We start from the raw sequence: 23,828 nt of genomic DNA on the forward strand, positions 1-23,828 counted from the left end.
TGCCCATGTGTTCAAGCACTAAATATTTTAGGTGTCTGATTCTACTGTGCTTTCTTTATTGCAATTTGAATATGCTAATTAAAAAAATTTTATTGGAGTATAGTTGATTTACAGTTTGTGTTAGTTTCAGGTGTACAGCAAAGTGAATCAGTTATACATATACCTATATCCCCTCTTTTTTTTTTAGATACTTTTCCCATATCGGCCATTACAGACTATTGGGTAGAGTTCCCTGTGCTGTACAGCAGGTTCTTATTAGTTAGCTATTTTATATTTAGTAGTGTGTATATGTCAATCCCAATCTCCCAATTTATCCCTCCCCCCACCTTATCCCCTGGTAACCATAAGTTTGTTTTCTACCTCTGTGACTCTACTTACATTTTGTAAATAAATCCATTTGTACCCTTTTTTTCAGTTTCCACATGTAAGCGATATCATGTGATACTTGTCTTTCTGTGTCTGACTTACTTTACTCAGTATGACAATCTCTAGGTCCATCCATATTGCTTCACATGGCATTATTTTGTTATTTTTTGTGGCCGAGTAATATTCCATTGTATATATGTACCACTCCTCTATCCATTCCTCTGTTGATGGGCATTTAGGTTGCTTCTATCTCCTGGCTATCATAAATAGTGCTGAAATGAACATTGGGGTGCATGTATCTTTTCAAATTCTGGTTTTCTCTGGGTATATGCCCAGTAGTGGAATCGCTGGGTCATATGGTAGTTCTATTTTTAGTTTTTTAAGGAACCTCCATACTGTTCTCCTTAGTGGCTGTACCAATTTACATTCCCACCAACAGTGTAAGAATGTTCCCTTTTCTCCACTTTTAATTTCAGCCATTAATAAAATGAAAATGTTTCCTTAGAGAGAGAATTGTTTACCAGTATATATTTTTAAAAATACTTTGAATTTTTTAATAAATCAGTCAAATGTGGAAAACCACAGTTACTTTAGGAATGTGAAAGCCTTTAGGAATGTGAAAACCTTTCATTAGAGTTCCCTTACTTAGTGTAAAATGTTGGATTTCATTGAGTATCTTGGAGGAGGATAAAGACAGCCCATGACTTTCATATTCATTGAGTTTATCTAGCTTGCTAAGGAATATATTCTTCCTTGCAGGTCCTTGTATGTTCCTCTGGAAGTTGTGATGTTGACAAGTGGGACCACTGTCACTATTAAAGCTACAAAATCATACCATAAAATTAATAATGAATAAAGTTGAATATCTGTTTAGCAGACCTACTGAATATATATTTTCAAATAATATGTTTTCAAAATACAATACTAGATTATTGCGGAGATTAAAAAAATTCCTTGTCCTCAAAGAATGTATAATCTATTCCAGGAATAAAAAATTCCCAAAACTTGTATAAAATATAATTGTTATAAGCATTTTGCTAAACCTATGAATATAATGCTGTGGGGAAGATGAGGAAGAAAGCATTAATTTTGAATCTCAGTGCAGAGTAACCATTCAACAAATTCTTATTTAAGTAAATTGAAATAAAAAATACACATGCTATTAAACAAGACATACTGTATAAATATACCTTTTAATTCTACATTTTTAGAAAAGAAAGATTCGATATACAATGTCAACACATCTTTGTTTATAAGCAGACTGAAACAACTGTCTTACTTTGTATTCTGGTTTTTTCATATAACTTATTTTTGGCAGTCCAATTTTGCAATTGGAATCTGCCCAGTGTAGTCAATTCTTAAATCCTTAGAGAAGTGTTCTATGTAAGAGCCAGATTTTCTTACACGATAAACTTTGCCAGAGAAGCAGCCTAAAGAAATATATTTTTCATCAAAAGAAGTAGTACAATGTAATACCATGTAGTGCATACATGTGTGGAAAAATAGATTAAGGTAAGCTGAGTAGTTCAAACTGTCCCTATAACTAGAAAATTGGTGTTTTAAAAGGATTTTTATTTATTAATAGTTACAATGTTAAAATAAATTATTAGATAAAAAGTTTTAACATTCTTCTCATTTTACACATTTTAATCTTCTTTTTTGAAAAGTCATAAATGATTTCTTTTCTCAAATGACTATAGAAACCAAAAGGACATCAAAGTAAGATAGTAGTTAAATTGAATTGTAATCTATTGGACATCTGTGCCATTATCATAAAAACTATTTTACTATCAGGATATGAGCTCTAATGTATTATAGAAAGCAAAAAATAGAGAAAAACAAAGATCTACAATAAATTCTTTTTAATCTTATAGGATAAAGTCCAAAACTTTGCCTCAAGCATTAAGTATACTATAAATCCTGTTCCCTACTAATATTCTCAAATCTTAATTTCTAATACTCTTATACATAAAGTATTCCCTCTAGAACTCATCTTCTCTTTGTCACCCATCTCAGGTGAATTCTTACCTCTATGTTATAGAACCTCTCACTCCTCCCCTGCCTCCTTTCTCTCTCTTTTCTGTTTTTATGAATCCTACCTCCCTTTGGGAGCAAATTTATGGAAACATCCTCTATGAAGCCAGATACAAACAATCCAACTCCAAGATACAAATTGAACCAAGATATTTGTAGCAAAACTAATACATATAAGATCAGCGTCTTAAGAGTGTATAAAGAATTCCTACCAAATTGTTATACAAATATTAATTGTGTTTAGTTTGGGTCCCCCAGCAGAAAAGTTTAGAAAGTAATTCAAGCAATATATTTACAAAATAATCTAAGAAAATACCAGTTAAAGATATGTTATCAAGCTATTTACTAGTATGGACCACTGGACCTTAATCTTTGTGGGAAACACTGGGAAACAGTTTAAACATATATCACAGACTTGTTAAGCACAATGGGTGAGGGAGCTGAGGTATTTATACTCCTTCTAGTCATTAGCTGAGACCTATTCATAGGGACATTAATCTCTTGTAACCAGCAATATAACTTAAGTAAACTCTTGTACACCAGAATATATGGTAAAAATAAAAAGAACATATAACAGAAATACAAACAAAAAACTAGAACCAGCTGTAATGTTCAATTAGATAGAGAATGATAAATAAATAGTGGTATATTCATACAATGGAATACTATGCTATGGTGATCAGTCATCTACATCAAAATGAATGAATTTCATTTAACTAATCAGTGAATTATTTAATAATATGAATTATTAAAAGTCTCAGAAAAATATTCATAGTATGATTTGATTTATATAATGTTCAAAAACATGCAAAACCATGTGACTTTTTTTCTTTTTTTAGGGATTTAAATAGGTGTGGTAAAACTCCTTAAAAAGCAGAAAAGTAAACATCATTCAGGAATTTGTGGAGCAAATAGATGTAGTCAGGGAGGGACACCTAGAGGGTGTTAAAGGTACCGATTCTATTTATTAAATTATACTGTGGTACATATATACTCTTTTATTTTTTTTAACATCTTTATTGGAGTGTAATTGCTTTACAATGGTGTGCTAGTTTCTGCTTTATAACAAAGTGAATCAGCTATACATATACATATATCCCCATATCTCCTCCCTCTTGCATTTCCCTCCCACCCTCCCTCCCTATCCCACTCCTCTAGGTGGTCACAAAGCACCGAGCTGATCTCCCTGTGCTATGCGGCTGCTTCCCACTAGCTATCTATTTTACACTTGGTAGTATATATGAGTCCATGCCACTATCTCACTTTGTCCCAGCTTACCCTTCCCCCTCCCTGTGTCCTCAAGTACATTCTCTATGTCTGCATCTTTATTCCTGTCCTAACCCTAAGGTTCTTCAGAAACTTTTTTTTTTTTTTTAGATTCCATATATATGTGTTAGCATACTGTATTTGTTTTTCTCTTTCCGACTTACTTCACTCTGAATGACAGACTCTAGGTCCATCCACCTCACTACAAATAACTCAATTTCGTTTCTTTTATGGCTGAGTAATATTCCATTGTACATATGTGCCACATCTTCTTTATCCATCCATCTGTCGATGAACACTTAGGTTGCTTCCATGTCCTAGCTATTGTAAATAGAACTGCAATGAACATTGGGGTACATGACTCTTTTTGAATTATTGTTTTCTCAGGGTATATGCCCAGTGGTAGGATTGCTGGGTCATATAGTAGTTTTATTTTTAGTTTTTTAAGGAACCTCCATACTATTCTCCATAGTGGCTGTATCAATTTACATTCCCACCAACAGTGCAGGAGTGTTTCCTTTTCTCCACACCCTCTCCAGCATTTATTGTTTGTAGATTTTTTGATGATGGCCATTCTGACTGGTGTGAGGTGATACCTCATTGTAGTTTTAACTTGCATTTCTCTAATGATTAGTGATGTTGAGCATTCTTTTGTGTGTTTGTTGGCAATCTGTATATCTTCTTTGGAGAAATGTCTGTTTAGGTCTTCTGCCCATTTTTGAATTGGGCTGTTTGTTTCTTTGATACAGAGTTGCATGAGCTGCTTGTAAATTTTGGAAGTTAATCCTTTGTCAGTTGCTTCATTTGCAAATATTTTCTCCCATTCTGAGGGTTGTCTTTTCATCTTGTTTATGGTTTCCTTTTCTGTGCAAAAGCTTTTAAGTTTCATTAGATCCCATTTGTTTATTTTTGTTTTTATCTCCATTTCTCCAGGGGGTGGGTCAAAAAGGAACTTGCTGTGATTTATGTATAGAGTGTTCTGCTATACTCTTTTATATACATAAAACATTTCATAACCAAAGATTGGTCAGAGGAAGAGAAACCGTGCAATGAAACTCAGATATAGTTTTCCAGGAGTAGGGGGGAGAGCAGGAAGAGTATATTAGAAGTCCAGAAGGAGAGAACAATCAGTGATGGCAACTGTTGCTAGGCAGTGTGGGTTACGAAATGAAATGAAGTTAATGGAATTAGGGCTTAAGAGCCTTTTGTGAGTGCAGTTTCAGTAATAGAGTTAGGGTAGATGCCAGAAAGCAATAGCTTGCGGAGTAAAGTAAAAAATAGTGAGTAGAGGCAGCTCTTTAAATATTTTTGTCAGTAAATTCAAGGAAGGAGAATTTTAGGGGAAAGCAGATATGAACAGTATTTAGAAGTATTTTGTGAAAGAACATGGTCTTGTCTAAAGCCTAGATAAAGACATTAAAATTTTTAAGTAGAAATTTAATTATTAAAAAATAATATCCTTTTAAGAAAAATCCTGGAGTTAAATCTTTTTGGTAAAACTTACTTAAACATTTCAAATAATTGTTTTATCTAAGTAGTAAGATTTTCCCATAGGATATTTTCTCAACTCTTTTAATGCTTCTTAAAGTCTTTAGGATTCAGTTTAATTACTGTGACAATGTTTTTATTCAATGCACATGAATTGGATCAATTTGAATTATAATGTACATGTATGTTGGTCCTGCATTAAAGAAATTATCAGTTAAAGGGACAAAATACTCCTTCCCTTTTCATGTTGGGCAGCTTTAGTCATCATTGTCACAAACTGTAGACAAATTTTAATGATTAACTGAATGAGTAGATAGCATTGCCTGACTATATATGTGAATATGCTATTGAGAAAGAACATTAAATTTAAAATTACAAAACATGTCATACAACTTGAAATTTCCATAAAAATATCTCACTGGTGTGCATAAGGTTAGGGCAACAGTAAGAAATGATGTCTCTGACTTTGGCAATGACATAAATCTCAGCATAGGAAAGCAGTGTGGAGGTGGGTGAATGCCAATTTATTTAAATAACAGGCAAAATTTTCAAGCTGTAACAACATGCTCAGTAAATTCTTCCATTACTGTGATACCGAAGGAGAGTTGAAAATGTATTACACTTCTATTTTTTCTCCTTAGAGATATATTTTTTGTTCTGTTTCTATGGCAACATCTATGCAATGACTAAACCTTTAACTCCTTTCTAGACTCCCTGATGGCTTCACACAGCTTCTAAACCTGACCCAGCTCTACCTGAATGATGCCTTTCTTGAATTTCTTCCAGCCAATTTTGGAAGGTAAGAATAAGAAGTTTAAATGATACAATTTTCTTTCATTTTAGATAAGTACTGTACCAGCACCAGTAGGTGAGGCTTCAAAAGTGACCATTGGAATTAAAGACACCCTCATTCTTGTCCAGTAAATGAGACCATGTCAATTAATGAAACATTTTGCAAAAAAATAAAGTTAGGTCTTTACATGTCATTAATAATCAAATTCCAGATGAATTAAAGAGTTAAATATAAAAAAATAAAATCAGAAATGATCTGGAAAAATATGCACATGGATATTTTTGACTCTTGGGTTGGAAACTGCCTTTATAGTATAGAAACAAAAGGAAATATCATAAATGGATAGATTTGAATCCATAAAATGCTTTTAAAATAAAATAATATTAGAAAATATTTTTTAAATTAAGGTAAAACAATAAATAGGAAAATATTTCCACTGAATATGGAAAATAAATTATATCCTTAACTTATAAAGAATTCTTACAAATGAGTATGAAGTTAAAGTTCTCATTAGAAAAAAATGGGTAAATGACACATACTGGCAGTTCATAATAAATTACAAATTGGCAACACAAAAAATGTTTATCATCATAAATAATAAAAATAGTACAAATTAATATGACAACAAAGGGCCTTTGTGCTCTAGCATGTTATAAAAAGTGTAAAGTTATTTATAGACTATGAGGAAAGAGATAACCTCACACTGCTGATGAAACTGCAGAATGTTATATACTCCTTGCAGGGCAGTGTGCTTTAAAATATTTGAAAATATCTACAACCACTGCCTTTGTAATTCATTTCTAGAAATGTATCATATCATCATGTATCACACTAGGATTTATGGACAAGGATGTTTATCATTATTTACAATATGAAAAATATGGAAGCACACATCCATCTAGGAGATTGGTTGAATATATTATGGTACATCCATATGACAATACCATGTAGCAATTTATAATCTTGCCTAGAGGAATATCTATTAATTCCTATGACGTTATGTTCAAAACATATCATAGCTATATATAAACTGTGTTTTCCATACTAATATGAATGTACATGAAATAAAAGACTATTTCCTTGGAAGTGAAATTATGGATGATTTTTATTTTCATCTTTATATTTTCAATGTTTTCTAGATATTCTAGAGTGAATTTTTTTCTTTCAGTTTTATTGAGGTATAATTGACACAGCACTATATGAGTTTAAGGTATATAACATAGTAATGACAAATTTATTACAAAATGATTAGGACAATAAATTTAGTTAACATCCATTACCTCATATAATTACAAAGAAAAAGTTTTTTGCCTTGTGATGAAAATTTTTAGAATTTACTCTCTTAGGAGCTTTCAAATATACCATGTGCCATACAGCAGTGTTAACTATAGTAATACTGTTGTGCATTATATCCCTAGTACTTATTTATCTTATAATTGTAAAGTTGTGTCTTTTGACTACCTTCACCCAGTTTCCCCCACCCCACCCCCACCTCTAGTAACCACAAATCTGATCTCTTTTTCTATGAGGTTTTTTTTTTTTCTTTTTAGATTTCACATGTAAGTGAGATCACGCGGTATTTGTCTTTCTCTGCCCAGCTTATTTTACTCAGCATAATGCCCTCAAGGTCCATCCATGTTGTTGCAAATGGCAGGATTTTCTTCTTTTTTATGGCTTTATATATATATATATATATATATATATATACACACACACACACACACACACACATGCATACATATATATGCACACATTTTCTTTATCCATTTATCTGTCAATGGAAACTTTCTTTCCATGTCTTGGCTATTTTAAATATAAAAGATATATCTTGAAAGTTAAGACATTTTAAGTTTATTGTTAACTGCATTTTTCTAAATGATCATCTTTAAAATTGTTCAAATAACTGACTGAGTGTAACTCGACACCAATCTGTTGGCAGAAGCTAATATATGACATTAAGAAGAACCCAGTGTAATAATGAAGTCCCTTAACAGGTAGCAGCCTCCATTTGCATACAGAAATCACCTCGAAAGTTTTTTCCAAATTCCCTTACTTTTGTAATCATGATTTCACAATACCTACGAATACCATACACTTGGGAAGTTCTGAAAATTCACAGATATTCAAGAGCATTTGCCTCGTTTCTAAATGAATTGATACTACACCATTTGTCCACATAAAGTAGATTTTCCTTCTGGTACTGATGATAATGCTACAAATATACCTTTGGTTTATTAAATCAGGAAATGTTTATCTCCCTAAGACACACTTTTGCACTTTGTCCGTTCTTTTTTACTATTCCTAATATAGGGGAAGAAATTTGGGCAAACATAACATAATATCAAAACCCAAACCACTTAGAAATTAGAATTCAATTTTATGTGAATTGTCTGCCAAAAAAATGCTCTATTTTATTATTGTAATCTAAAAAGCTCTATAACTTTCAGCTGGATAATTTAACAAAGAATGTTTTAAGATACTTTCCAAAACCTGAGATTTAGTGTCCCTAAAGGCCAAACTAAGTCGTAAAATATTACTGCAACAGTACCAATATGAAGATTTGAGATATATAAATGTTTAAGAAACTTCTTTAACTAGTGATATACCCATGCTCTGAAGAACTAAATTACTTTATTTCAAATAAAGAATGAGTTATAAGATTAAAATTAAATTGGAAATTTGGTAGAACTCAAAACACAAAGGAAAGGAGAAGAGAACTAGTTGAATATCTAAAAGCACAGTAAATATGGGACCTTGTAGGTGAATTGTATATTTCAAATAGTGAAATATTCCCACATCACTAAGGATTTGGATAATTCAATTAATATTTGTCCTAAAGTAGCCTCAACTGAGTACATTTTAAAGCTCAGTATAGGCATTATTAACAATAGCATGTCCCAGATTGCAAACACTAACAAATACTTAAATGTGAAATACATTTCTAATTACAAATGTTATGCAAGCAACAGAAACTGTGAAAAGTTCTCATCCCCTTCACAAGATTATCCCAACTCCAGTACTGTCATACGATAGATGATACTATATATTTTTAAATGTGCATCCACTTGAAATGTTCAGATGTTAATCTCAGAGTCAATTAAATATGGTATATTATAGCACTTTTCCCATTTTTCAATTAAAGAATAGTAATAACTTAACACATACTAAAACTTATGGTATGCCAGGCATTATGCTTTACATGTGTGACATCATTTAATATTCAAAACCCTATAAATTTTGTACTATTATCACATACTCATTATAGATGAGGAAACTGGAGTTATGAGGAGTTAATTAATTTGCCCAGTGTCACACGGCAAAAAACAGATAGGATATGAAAGAGTCTGAATATTACCCAGATCTGTCTGATCACAAAGCTCAAGCTTTTAACCACTATGCTATATTATTTGTGTTAAAAATTCATTTATTGTCTCTTAAGGGGAAGTATCACCATGTTTCAGTGAATGCAGCATCTAGTATTTAGTAGATATTCAATAATCTGTTGAATGCATACAATCAAACAACAGTGAATATAATTTTATAAAATATAGGAGATTTAGATGACTTGGTCTCAATGATATCTTTGAAAGAACTTCATTTTTAGGAAAGGGATATTTGTTATTCTCCAATGTTGATGCAACCCTACTCATAACCAATTTGCATAATTCTTAAAAATCTGTAACCATGGTATGTAATGTTTGGACATAGTTGTTTGGATAATAAAGTAACAGTTTACTTTACCATAAGAATATTATTTTATAGAGAAATATTAAGAGCAATTTTTAAATTTATTTCTACAGACTTGCCAAATTGCGGATATTGGAGTTAAGAGAAAATCACTTGAAAACTCTACCAAAGTAAGTGGCTGAATATTTTCTAAATTTGAATTGTGACTATTCACTAGTAGGAAAAAGACAGCTATTTTTATCTTGGCTATGCTTTTTCATTATGATTGAGTTAATTTTTCTACAATTTTTTTCTAGAGGCTAAAATGTACAGTGTATTATAAGGGATTCATATTAAGAATGTATCTGCTTTATAAAACTGTGTAATTACAAGTGAAGGTGGGAAGAGTCCATTTAAGATTCTTCTTAAACATACACACCAGGAAGTTACTGCATTGAAACTTAAGAAACTGACATTTTTATAGCCCCTAAACAATCAACAGTTTCAAAAGTTTCAACCTAATAGAATGTTTAACATTTCAAGTTAATTTATGGTTTGAGATAATTTTCAGGTTTTAAATCAAAAATACACAAAAATATTTCATAAAAATGATTAAAATGTTTTTAGAGATCCTAAAATGATTTGGCAGAAAATTTATATTTATACATTCAAACTGTACCTTTTTAATAGTCTGTTTAAAATCTGGTTTACATAAAAATACAGAATATTTTTATGTCAAAACTAATCTCCAACATTTTATTCAATGTTTAGTTTAATAAACTTGTTTCATCCTGCTTTGCCTTATTTATGTCTAATGATAGAATTTTGTGCTGTTACAGAAAAAAATACCTTTGAAACTCAAAAATTATTTAAAGTGGGGATTTTTTTACTCAAATAAATAATTATGACTTGTATATGCTACAGTTAAAATATTGAAAGTACTATGTTGCTATTTTAACCCTCCTGCAGTATTGCTGAAAAATATTGAGTACAGTGATTAATTTTTGAAACATATCAGCAGGATTTAGAGACCTTTCGTCTGCTGAACCAAAACTTAATTTTATTTTTTTCTTTTTATATCCCTTCTCTAAGAAAACTACACTGAATTTCATTGATTTTTTTATATCAATACAATACTCTCAAGTACATTTTGTTACATAGACATGTATGAAAATTCTGTCAGGGCAATATAAAGCTTTCAATAATTATACAGATTTAATTTAATTATATACATAGAGATAAAACATCTATTCATTCCTCCATAAGTGGAAGACAAGGAGAGAAAATGAAAAGGAGGAATGTCACCATATCTGGATACCCTGCACTTTTGAGTGGTCTTTCTCTAAGCCAAAGCACTATGCATAGTCTTGGAAGGCACCTCTTCCACATTGGGGGCACAAACAGAAATGCGAATATGGTTGAAAGTGTTACTTGTTCAGCATTAATCTACTGCAAATGCATTTCCATCCCCCATATTTTAAATGTCTACATTTAAAGTAGAGTGAAAACAAGGCTAATTACACACTAAACTATGGTGAAAGAGCAATTGTCTCCTTCACCTAAACATGAACATTTGGGTCAAAGAGAAAATATTGATGGTGTGGAGGAGAATCCTTTCCCCTCTGCTCTTAAATAACAGTTTTGATATGAAATAAAAAATAAATCTGATACAGGTTGTCAGATTTTTAAATATGTATTTTTAAAATATAAATTTTAAATATAAAGCCTGACCATAGATGGGTAATATGGACTTTATATGAGATAGATGTGTGAACAGTTCATAGTAATGAGTAACAATGATCATAATTGGTGAATGGGTATTCTGTAGGCTGTGAGTCAGTGGCCCAGTATCAAACAGAATTCAAATAAGTAGAATAATATGCATTTAAATTTGTTTGGCATTTTTAAAAAAAATTTGTAAAGATGTGTGGAAATGACATGGGATCTCCTTGGTAGACTGTTATATTTGTACAATTTGTATAGCTGTTACAGTTTTTACATTTAAAAAATCTGAAAAATTATTTTCAATCTAGTATGCTTATTTTTTACCTTATAGACAAAAATCAAAAAAACCAAGGGCATGCATATATATGGTGAACTTTATCCTAGTTTTGATGTCTATAAAAATGAGAATTGCAGAAAGTTCTGTTGTGAATAAAGATAAACTCTGTTTTTACTATGTATTATATGTAGTACCTTCTGATCACCAATCTAGACCTGTAATAGAGAGATATATGAGAGCTTTCTACTATCCTTTATTTTTACACTTCTAATGAAAATAAAGGAAGAAAGATAGTTTTATGAAAAACAATTTAACTTTTTAATAATTACTCCAAGAAGAGATAGCTCATGATTTCCTCATGGACACAAACAAGATGTCAAATCTTTAGCAGGTCTTCAGTGAATTTCTCTTCTTTTCATCTTCTGTCTTAAAGTCTAAATACCTGGCAAGCTATGAAAAATGTAAAAATGTGAAGAATTATGATATAACATACATTAAAATGTCTCTTTAAAGTAAGCTGATAGAGACATTTTGATAAGTGCAGATTCTAGGACAAATTCTTTCTGTTATTAAATAGAATTTAGTATTATCAATTTTTTCACACTGTTCCTTTCCTAAGGTACACATTTGCTTAAAACTCATTGACACAGTCATTCTTGATTGTGTGTAATAATTGAGGACATTGAATATCTGGAAAAAACTAGATAACCAAAAAGAAAAACCCTTTCACTTCTATGATAAAATTTGTCCTCATAGCAGAATTATCCTCTTAATTAATTTTGAAGGGTAGTCCAAAAATGAGTTTGTTCCCATTTTGGAGATTTTGCACTATCTGTTTCTCTCTGGAATTCCCTTACCTCAAATCTTTTCAGGCTAGAGCTTCCTTAGGATTCCTATCTTTCTTCAAATGGTGCCTCCTTGGAGGCTTTCCCCGATCACATCATATAAGGTTGCTCCCCCTTAGCCTTTATACCATTTCACTCTTCCGTTTGATTTTTCACACTTATGGTTCTCTAAATTGTATTGACTTTTTGTTTGCTTGGAGATGATCTCCTCAGGAGAACATAAGTTCTGTTCAGAAAAGGAATTTTTTCTGTTTTGTCACTGCTGAATCTCCTGTGCCTAAAGCAGTGCCCAGCATTTAGGGGAGTACTCAATAAGTAAACAAGAATGCTGATATATTGATTCATAATGAGAAATATCTGTCATGTGACCTGGACATTTTGTGTCACTTGATTATTTTTTCCCATAGAAAATAATATAAGATACAAAATATTAAAATAAGATGAGTCTTTGGTGAGCATCATGAAGGCAAAAAGAATAAATGGTTAGTGGATTCTCAATGGCTGATACTGAGCCTTGAATTTTAAACCTACACACACACACACACATACAGACACACACACACACACACACACACACACACACACACTCACTCTCTCTCTCTCTTCTTTAGGTGGTTTCACGTTACATATAATAACCAAGTCATGACAATGGAAGAAAATAATTTCAAATTAAGGCAATTAATATTTATAACAACTAAAGAAAATCCAAAAGTATTATGACTTATTTCTTTGACTTTGTCATTAAAAAGTGATACATTTAGTTAAGAAACATATGTCAAGATGAAAATAAAGGGATAAGATAATATTTTAAAATGAAATTGAGGAACCATTTCCATGGAAGTAACGTAACAGCATACAAATGGTTAGTAATAATGGTGGGTTTTATCTTTAAATAAACATTTTCCATTTTTATGAGAATTTTTCTAAAACCTTAAAGTTAAAATATGGCCTGTCCATTGATAACGTTATGACTGTGACTTTGTTTCAAATTAAGCCAAAATATGATGTTGTGTAAATTTGTCTGTGATAATTATAAAAATATGAAATAATATGAAGAAAGGAAACACAGGTTAAGCTAATATTAATGTTTATATTTGCCCTGCCACCTGGGAACACAAGGCATGAAATGTGATTCCTCGATCCGCTGTCATAATAGAATAACTAAGAGAGGAAAATTTCAAACATGTTGCAGTGGAATTGCTGGGGAAATATCAATAAGTAAGTAAACCCTGGTGAATAAATCCAAAAAGGGAAAAATGGATGAACTTGGTGGATAAGGAACTCTAAGAGTTGTTAGAAGAAGGGATTCAATTAGAGAAATGATAAGTCTGAAGTAGCAACGACTTCTTTTAGATCCTAGACTGTGAAGCTGGAAAAAGCTGTGGAATCCAGAAACATATTAATTGTAAAATCCGAATTGTCTCTATTTCCAATATATTCATAGCTCATTGTGAGTTTTCACATTTTTATTTTCACCTAGAAGTAGATTTGACTTTTTATGTAAAATAAGCCTTGTCAAAATACCTAGTATACTATGACAGAGCACCAAATAGAGGGCCCTCTCAATTTTGAAGAACCAAATTTGTTGAGTGGATTATTTTAATCATATAACTGTTTCTAGTATATTAACTCAAAAGATAACATTTTATTGAGCGAATTTTCTTCGGGGTTATTAATTGAATTCTATTTCACTATCATCTATGACAATTTTTGGACTCTCCATAGAAAAAAATCATTAAGGAATAATTGAAAGGAAGACTTTCCAAGTATAAGCATGAATGATACTTTGAAACTTCTAGGCTATGTAAGCTTGAAAACTAGTAAATGATGTATCTATTATTTACATGATTTTATTCCTTGAGCATCATTGCTTTTATTGTGTTCCCCCCCACCCAAAGACAAAGGTTCAGAAACTCTACAGTATTCCCCCTCTGTGAATGTCTAAAGACACACACACAGCACACATATATTCACAGAAGGTGCAGAAGCATAGTATGTTATCTGGAAATACTCTAAGAAAAAGATCCCCTTGAATTATAAATATAAATTGAAACCAGAGGTACATTAAAGCACTGTTAATGAGAGACGCTAGATCATGAAAGTTAAGAAAAGACGGAGGGAATGTTTCAGACTGAAGACTAAAGAGGCATTATAACTAAAAGCAGTGTTTCTGAATTGGTTCTTCTGCTATTAAAAAAAAAAATTATTGGGACACCTGGCAAAACTTGGGTAGGGTCTGATGATTAGATGGTAGCAATGTATCAATGTTAATTTCGTAATTTGGATGGTTGCTTTGGTTTGGTAGGAGAATGTTCTTGTTTGTAACAAATACACACTAAAGTACTGGGGAATGATGGGACACCAGGTTTGCAATTTACCATCAAGTAGTTCAGAAAAGTTATTTGTATAGTACTTTGAAGCTTTTTATAATTTTTTGCATTGTTTCAACATAAAAACCTATTTTAAAAAGCTATTTTCATACAAAAATTCTTTAAACATTTAAAAATAAACACTATTAACACTGAGGAAATTATCAGCTTTATGTCCGAAATGCTTGTAGATATAGAGGGCCAGGGGAGAGTATGTATTTATGTGCTAAAATGCTTAACTATTTATAAAAATGAGAATTTCAGTGATAGAGGTTTTATATATGTGAATAATATATATATTGTGGATTTTTTCCTAACCTGAATGGCAATAAATACTCCATATTCATAATTTCCACTCAAATTTCTGTTTATTTGCAAATAACATGTTTTTAGTTTTCATATAAATTCATTTATATATTTTTAAATAAGATTACTCTTTAGGCAGACTTACAAAAATATAATGTATTTGTCATGTTTTCTTTTTTAAAACCTCTCTTCCTTTATTATCTATTTTCCTACCAGTTATCATTGTCAGCATAATGAAGAAAAAGTCATAAAATAATATGTATTCTAAACTGGACAGCTGTGACTAAGTCATTTTCTATTCTCATTTCAGTGTCCTATTAATGAATTTATCTCATTTGGTGTTACTGTACTGGTTACTACAATGAAATACATCAATAGTTTCCTTAGTGCTATTGTAACAAAAAATTCCTTTGTCAGGCACAGCTTACAGAATAGCTTTTTGATGTTTCTATTAACTGTTTTTGTGACTGTAATACATAACTGAATACAGTGTGTTTTTATAATGGTACTACCTTATGCTTTTACGAATGAATATCAATTTACAAGGTATGGTGTTTTGTTACACCCATGGTACCCTCCCGTTCTGGGTTTTCTTTATCGAAGGTGATAATGTGACAAGCTAGCTAATCAAGGGTAACCGTATTAGTGGATTAGAGAATTGCACTTAGAACCAGGATTTTTTTTACTTCTTCTCACAGGGTCTTATATTTTAAATTCAAATGAAATAAGTGATAATTATGACATGTTATATTTAAAAGCATTCAACAAATTATAATGCATTCTAACAATATAATTATTAGATTCCCTTTTAAATGATAAAACATATGCTTTCCAAGGATTCACAAAAGAGTGTGAGCTCCCTAACATGTGAGCTAATTATATTTCTTTTTATCCTTGTATTTTCAACATAAAATTAAGGTTGAGAGTATTATGTTTAGCTAAGGTTGTGTCAAGTCCAGTGAGGAGTTAGGGGGAGGGCACAAAAACCACATAAAACCATGGGATCAAATCGCTCTTTTCAGAATACTTCAATCAATAGCCACTCTGATCCCTGATGATTAAATTTACCAAAAGATGAAAATGGCCTGGTATAATAGCGAGATTGAAAGTGCTATGACTTCAGTTTCATAAGCTCTCAAGGCTTAGTCTCTCATGGAACAATTAGCCTATACTTAGTTCTATTTCACCTAAGAAGAGCCAGAATGTACTTGAATGAGGGTATACTTTGCAGTCAGACAAACCTGGACTTGTATTCAGGCCCTTGCTTCTTGTTTATGAATTATTTAACTTCTTTGAACTTCAGTGTCTTTATTTTAAAAGAATATTGGGTGGTCATTGCCTTCTTTAAACTGTGAAATATATTTTGCATAATAGTTGATAAAAATGAGTCATGATTATTTAGAACCAGAAAAGCATTTAAACAAAAGCGTGTTCTATGGTACTTAGACAACTTAAAAGCAATCAAGAAAAGATTAGCATAAACGAGACGAAAAGACAACCCTCAGAATGGGAGAAAATATTTGCAAATGAAGCTACTAATCAATTCTTAAAGACTATTTTTTTTTCTTTTTAAGGTTTGTAGTTTCTTTGGGTGAATTGAACTCAGATAGTAAAAGACATGATAAAATAAATAAATAAAAACTCTCAACAAGAACTGAGAGGAACATATTCAACATTTGCAGATTTCCAAATTCAAATAATTTAATGTGGATGATTGCTCTCCCCTCTATGAAAAAATGTAATATCTTTACTAAAGATATAATATATTCTGAACTTTACATTAATGTTGATCTTGGTCTCAGAGTCTTGTAAAAATATACAAAGACACAAAGGACCTAGCTAACAGACTACTCCTGTGGTCTCAGATATGGTAAATTGCACACATTTACTTGATTTCAAATTCCATATTCCAATAGCCAGAACTCAGATGGACTATTCACCGCATATCAAAACTGAAATCTCCTTCATCTCTCTTCTCCACTCACCACTCCAAGAAAAAACAAATCAAACCAAACCAAACCAAACAGAAATCCCAGGCATCTTATTATATACTGCCTAGTGACAGTACCATCCACCTAATTACAGAAATTAGAAATCTCAATTCTATTTTCCTCTCCTACTACCCCCAAATCCACTGTCCATCAACTTATGCCACATCTAAACACTCTTCTCTACTTTCTGTCATCGCCCTACTTGAGGTCTTTAATATTACCTGTCTTAGCCTGCAGTAACTCATTCTTCCTATCTCCTCCATTGGAATCCATCTCCTTATTCTTGTCAGAGCGAGCTTTCTTACTAAAATACACCATGACACATGTCAATGTAAAAACTCACAATGACTGCCCACAGCTTGCAGAAGACAAACATGTCAAGACACTTCACAGCTTAGAGTCAACATTTCCATTGTCATTATCTTTCAACATTCACCATCCCACAGGGTGTCTCTGCTATATACAGTATACAATGCACCTTTGTATCTCCAAGCATCTTTCTTAGAACCTTCCCTTTTTCTCTCTGAAAAACTCCAAATCATCCCTTAATTTTCCCATCACTTTTGCTGTGAAATTAGCCATGGATTCCACTTTCAGAGTGGTAGCTTAGAAACTCTGCTAGAGTTTTTTCAAGGCAGAGTTTTGCAGGAATTTTGATCTGATTATAGTTTGACTCAGGAATCTAATAAGCTTCATTTTGTGAGAGATTTTTTTTGTCATCTTGACTATGTTATTTGAAGCTCCAACCCCACAGTCCAACTCTCAAGGAAGCAACTGCTGAGCAGCATGCTTTTTTCTTTCCAATTACTAATTTGGGGATGGAACAGTTTCAGCAACAGTGGACACTCAAGAGGAAATGGTGAATTGATTTTCACTAGGGTCCTTCTCTGGTATTTTAGAAAGTGCATGAAAAAACTAATCATTAGGAGATATGTTTTATTTCAGCATTTGAAAAGCTTTCCCTGCCACCTGTTTTGATTTTCACTTTTAAAAGACTCTTGATGAGTAAACAACAAACTATTACTCATAATTGCCTCAATAAGACACATGAAAACAAGTGAAATATATCTAACTCTCCATAGATTTTCTGCTTTCTTCGTGCCTCTGCTCTTCTCTCTATTCAAGGCAGGGTTAATTCAGGTCTTTCAATATGCAAAATACACCCTAAAAAAGCTTGATTTTCTGCTGAACAGACAAAAGAGAAATATTTCTAAGTTGCTATAGTTTTCCACAGTTTCTGTGACATTTAAGATCAATACCTGAGCAATATTAAAAATAAACATTCACATAAGATACTAACTTCATGACATTAATTTCCTTGAATGTATATTTTGCATTTCCTTTTAGTAATATGAGATTTTAGTTTGCCCTTTTATGGCTTTAAAAAACTGTGAATTCTTCCTTGCCAAACTTCCTATTCCATTATGTTTAGTTTTACATTATCTATATTCAAAATTATCCCAAACTTTTACCTAACTACACTGTATTTCTATTCATTTTCTCTTTATAGGTAAACTTAATTCAGTACATTAAAAGTACTTCTGTTAACATTTAGTACGTAATAACAATCTTTTCTAGTTATAAAGTAAATGCTGTATAATTTTATAAGTAAGATTAGAAATACAATTAATCAGATTGAAGCACTGTGACTCTTATCAAGCATTAGCTGTTCAGATTTATGTTTGTTCTATAAAGATGGGTAGAAAATATGCTACATGAAGTGGTTAAAAAGTAAGAATAACACATCTCTATTAAGAAATGTTCAATAGCAACTTAGATAAATAAATTGTGTGTTTAAGTTACATCAAAGCTTCTGATTATCATAAAACATTTCTAAATTAAACAGATTCCTAGAGGCAAAAGCTTTATTTTGATTATCTCATGAAATTTTAAAAGCAAAAGTTAAAACATTTCTTATACTAAATAGAATCTTAAAGGGCATCTCTTTAAATATTACATCCAACTAAGTAGAAATACATTTTAAAATATACTTAACATACTTTAGTTTTATAAAAGGAAGATCTCATAACTCAAGGTTTTATTTAAGAGAGAATTTAAAATTTAAAATCTTTGGCTTCCCATTCCTTTACAATAATGTCCAAACCACCAAACATGGCATTCAAGACCCTTCACAGCTTGACCCCCAATTTCCCTCCAATTACTCCCCACTTAATCCCCTAAATATGACTTGCAGGTCTGTGCCTCTGTACACTTACCAATAAATTCTCACTTCATATAATGAACAAGTCAGTTTAAACTTTAATTGAGTATGTACCTAACATGTGTCGGACACTATTCTATGTGCTAGAGGATATGGCAATATGACAATGAACAATAAAGACAGATTGTCTTTTCTTCAAAGACTTTCAAGTCTAATTAAGGGAGACAGATGACAAACACATAAACAAATAAGTGAATAAGACAAGCAATTGCTATAATGAAAACAGGATGATGTTACAGGAAGTGATTGGATTTGGGGGGTATTTTTGCTTAATTGGTTGATTGTTGGTTTTTGGATTTTTTTTTATTCTTTGTTTTTTGGCTAGGCTGGTCAGAAAAGACCTTTATGAAAAGGTGGGCTTTGCACGATTTAAATGATGAGAGTAATACAAAGTTCTAGAGGAAGAGCAAAAGCAACAACAAGGAACAGCAGGTGTAAAAACACTTGTGATGGGAGCAAGCCTGATGTGTCAGGAGCAAAAAGGCCAGTGTAGCCAGAACATAATGAGCACAAAGTGAAGGAGTATGAGACAAGGTTGGAGAGACAGGTGGGGCAAAATGATGACGTGCCTTGTGAACTATGTTTGGAAATTAAGACTATTTTCTAATTGTAATGAAAAGCCCTTTGAGCATTTGAGCAAGGGAGAAGTGTGATTTGACCAAACCTTTACAAAGATCTGTCTGGCCACTCTGCAGAGAAGAGGTTCTAGGTGGACAAAACTGAAAAGACACCAATTAGGAGATGATTGCCATAGTGTAGAAAAGAAATGACGGTAGCTTTGTCTAGGATTGTACTCTGGAGGTGGTAAGTGGTCAGATTTGGGATCCATTTGGAGGTGGAACCTTGCTGATGGAAAGAATCTGTGGTGAGAGGAAAAGTTAAGGATTTAAGGAGGAATTAAGGAGCATTCCCAAAGATTGGGTTTGACTAACAAGGTGACTGGTGGCATAATTTCCTGTTGTAGAGAAAATTTGAAGAGGAGAAGATGTGGGGAATCGGAAGTTTGATCTCGGCAAAGAAAAGTTGGAGATACCTATTAGAACATCAAGTGTAGGCAGTGGAATACATAAACCATATGCTCAGGAAGATAGGGATGTAAATTTAAGAGTTATCACACTATAGATGATATTTAAAAATAAGACATTGGTCGAGTTAACCAATTGAGAGTATAAATAGAGAAGAATTGAGGACCCATAATTAAGCCTAGGACACTTTAATATTCATAGTTTAAATATGGAAGGGGATTCTACAGAAGATCCTCAGAGTGAACACCCAGAGAGTTAAGAAGGAAACCACATGTAGGAAGAGCCACAGAAGTCTAGAAAAAAGAGGGAGGGAGGAGTCAATTGTATCAAACACTAGTTGGAGGTCAAGTATGACGGGAACAGAAAACTGAGCATTGGCATTAGCAAGATCTAGGTCACTGATGGGAGCTTGGTAAGAGCTATTTCAGTAATGCATTATGTGCAGCCTCACTGGAGTGGTTGAGGAGAGAGTAGGGATTAGCAGAAGAAGATAACAAGTACAGATGGTTCCTTCAAGGAGTTTAGTTGCAGAATGAACAGTGAAAAGGCAGCAGTTATTGGATGGGGGTATGGTGTCAGGAAAAGGATTTGTTAAGAAGGATAATGTGAAAGCATATTTGCAAGATGATGGGAATGATTCAGTAGAAACAAAAGAATTAATAATGCAGGAGAGAAGGAAAATAACTACAAGACCAAATGCTTGAGGAAGTGAGGGAATGGGATGCAGAGCACAAGTGGAGGAAGTGGCCGTAGAAGCAAGGATGCTTCTCACATGGAAACATAAGGATTCTAGAGAAAATAGATATAAATATAGATAGATTGATGGCTTGGGAGTGGAAAGATAAGAACACTCTCAACCAATTGCTTTGATTTTCTCTATGAGGCATGAAGAAGAGTCATCACCTGAGAGGGAGTAGGGAATAATGGAGATTTGAGGAGGTGAGAGAAAGTGTGAAAGATAAGTCTCTTAGAGAATGGGAAAGTGAATACACTAAGGCAGTGTCATAGAATCATCTGGCAGTGTTGACTGTCCATTTGAAATTTAAGGTTATATATGGGAAAGAAGTCCATTCAGGAAAGTTGAGCAGACTTCAGAAAGTCGGTTACATTGCTGCAGGTTTAGAAGGAGACAGCTGGCTGGGTTTACCAGGCATGCCAGATGGAGGAGTAGAGGGGCAAGGGAACTTGGGGTGTTTACAGAAGAGTGACTGGGATCTGGGGCTACAGAATTCAAGATGGAGATGGAAGTAACTGAGGATATTAAAGGGTCAGAAGAAATGTCTTATTTGCCCTTCTCTCTTTTTTGATATACTATGACTCTTTAAAGCACAGTGCAAATGCCACTTTCTCTATAAAGTGTCTCCTGACACTGCAGGCACAAGTAACTATTCCTTCCACTTTGCTACCACAGCATTTTGTACATGTCTCTATGATAGCCTTTATTACGTTATATTGGATTTGTTGCCTATGAGTATATCCCCAAGAAGACTGTAAGCTTTTAAAGGAAAGAACTATAGCTTATTTATCTTTCTATTGGCAACAAAGCGGAGCATAAGGAAGGTTTTCAGACAACATTTGATGAATGAAGGCAGGCAGTGTAACATGGAAAGAAGTGTTTTAGTTCCTCAAACATTGCCAAGCATTCAGTGGGCACCTGGTGTATAGCTGATTGATTGCAAGAACCAGAAATTAATAGAAAGTTAAACTCTGTGATATTTTCTCATTAAATAATTTGTCCACTGCAGCTGGCTCTTGATTATTGAAAAATTAAGTCACGCATAAGGCTCATTGTTTTTCTTTCTTTTTATTTCACTCGCATACATTTTAGTCATCCCACTTATCCTTACCCTTGAAGAGAGTACACTACAGATGTCAAATTGGTGTTGCTATACTTTGTCTTTAAGAAAATATTAGCAATGTAGCTGCCAAGGGGGTGGGTGTTGTTGGGGAGGGATGGAATGGGAGTTTGGGGTTAGTAGATGCAAACTATTATATAGAATGGATAAATAGCAAGGTCCTACTGTATAGCACAGGGAACTATATTCAATATCCTGTGATAAACCATAATGGAGAACAATATAAAAAAGAATGTAGAAAAAAAAAAAAAAAAAAGAATGTAGGGCAATTCCCTGGTGGTCCAGTGGTTAGGACTCCACCCTTTCACTGCTGAGGGTGTGGGTTCAATCCCTGGCCAGGGAACTAACATCCCACAAGCCAAGGCCAAAACTGGAAAAGAATGTATATGTATGTATAACTGAATCACTTTGCTGTACAGCAGAAATTAACACAACATTGTAAATCAACTATACGTTAACAAAAAAAATGTTAGCAATATAAAGATATGGCTTAAACTGACACTGTTAGTTACACATGGACTTTATTTACTTTCTTGGATTAGTTAATCAATGTGTTATCTACTTTAATTTAAAAAATAAATATCATCTCTGGGTATATTCTTTGATTATGTTTGCTTATAAGAAAATTTATTATAGTACTCTTTATATGGAATGAATTTCCATGGCATTATATAAAATGAAAATGTGTTCTAAAGAAAGAGATAATGAAGATACAGTGTACTGTGAGGCAATATGACCTCTTCTAGGTGGCCAAATGTTGTTGCTTGGGAAGCAAACCATTTAAAACACTTTGTACCAGAATATCCATAAAGTAATTATAATTTTCTATAGACGTAGTTTACCAAAGTTTCTATAGCTTATCAAATGCATTTTGCTTGGAAATGTTTAAAAAATCTTTAAATCATCCCTGATACCCATATACAGCTTGATGAGACTGCTATTATGAACAATAAAGCACAACAAAGAAAGAACACTAATAGATGATACACACTGTGATCGTTGTAGTGAAGGAACCATTATTTGGTGATCTATCTGAAATTTTAAAATAAGCCACATTTTAATGGAATTCTGTTCTCCTTGAATTATCATTAAGAAATTAGCACCTTTTATTTTTTCCTTTTAGATAAAATTCCTGACAGGAAATTTTGCATTTAAAAGTATTTGGACTATCATAGGAAGAAGTATGTCGAAAAAGTCCAATCCAAGATGAAAGCAAAACTGAAACTCAGCAAACTGTGGGAGAAAATAGATGAGAAATATGAACTCAATTGATTTGGGCAAGGGATAGATGTTACCTTTTATAGTAACAGTGGGAAACCTGAAATTCTTGTTTCAGGTGTAGTTCAATAACATATAATATTTTGTATATTTTCTATCAACTATAATGGCTAACATTCAATATTGGTTCATGAATAAAATTTACCCCCTTATAAACTCTGGCAGACATTCCATTTATAAGGTTTTGGATAGATGATACAAAATCCTGTTAAACAATTTGATTGTGTTTGCTATTCTTATTCTACCTGAGAAGTATTAAACAGGTAAATCTGGCTTATTTTTAAGTTGAATCCTTGAATGTAATTATAACAAGGATAATTAA

The 23,828-nt window shown here is 32.5% G+C and overlaps 1 protein-coding gene across 3 annotated transcripts in view; it reads left to right on the forward strand.

Annotated features, from left to right (window-relative positions):
• Positions 1 to 23,828, forward strand: part of LRRC7 (leucine rich repeat containing 7) — a 374,132-nt gene that overhangs the window by 126,019 nt on the left and 224,285 nt on the right. For all 3 annotated transcript variants that reach the window (XM_024734618.1, XM_024734620.1, XM_024734619.1), the window contains 2 exons: positions 5,864 to 5,953; positions 9,748 to 9,804. In XM_024734618.1, coding sequence (XP_024590386.1) covers positions 5,864 to 5,953; positions 9,748 to 9,804 — 147 coding nt within the window. The remainder of the gene's footprint in view (positions 1 to 5,863; positions 5,954 to 9,747; positions 9,805 to 23,828) is intronic.

The sequence above is a fragment of the Neophocaena asiaeorientalis genome, unplaced genomic scaffold (assembly GCF_003031525.2).
Source record: "Neophocaena asiaeorientalis asiaeorientalis breed wild unplaced genomic scaffold, Neophocaena_asiaeorientalis_V1.1 scaffold15, whole genome shotgun sequence".
Taxonomy (NCBI): Eukaryota; Metazoa; Chordata; class Mammalia; order Artiodactyla; family Phocoenidae; genus Neophocaena; species Neophocaena asiaeorientalis.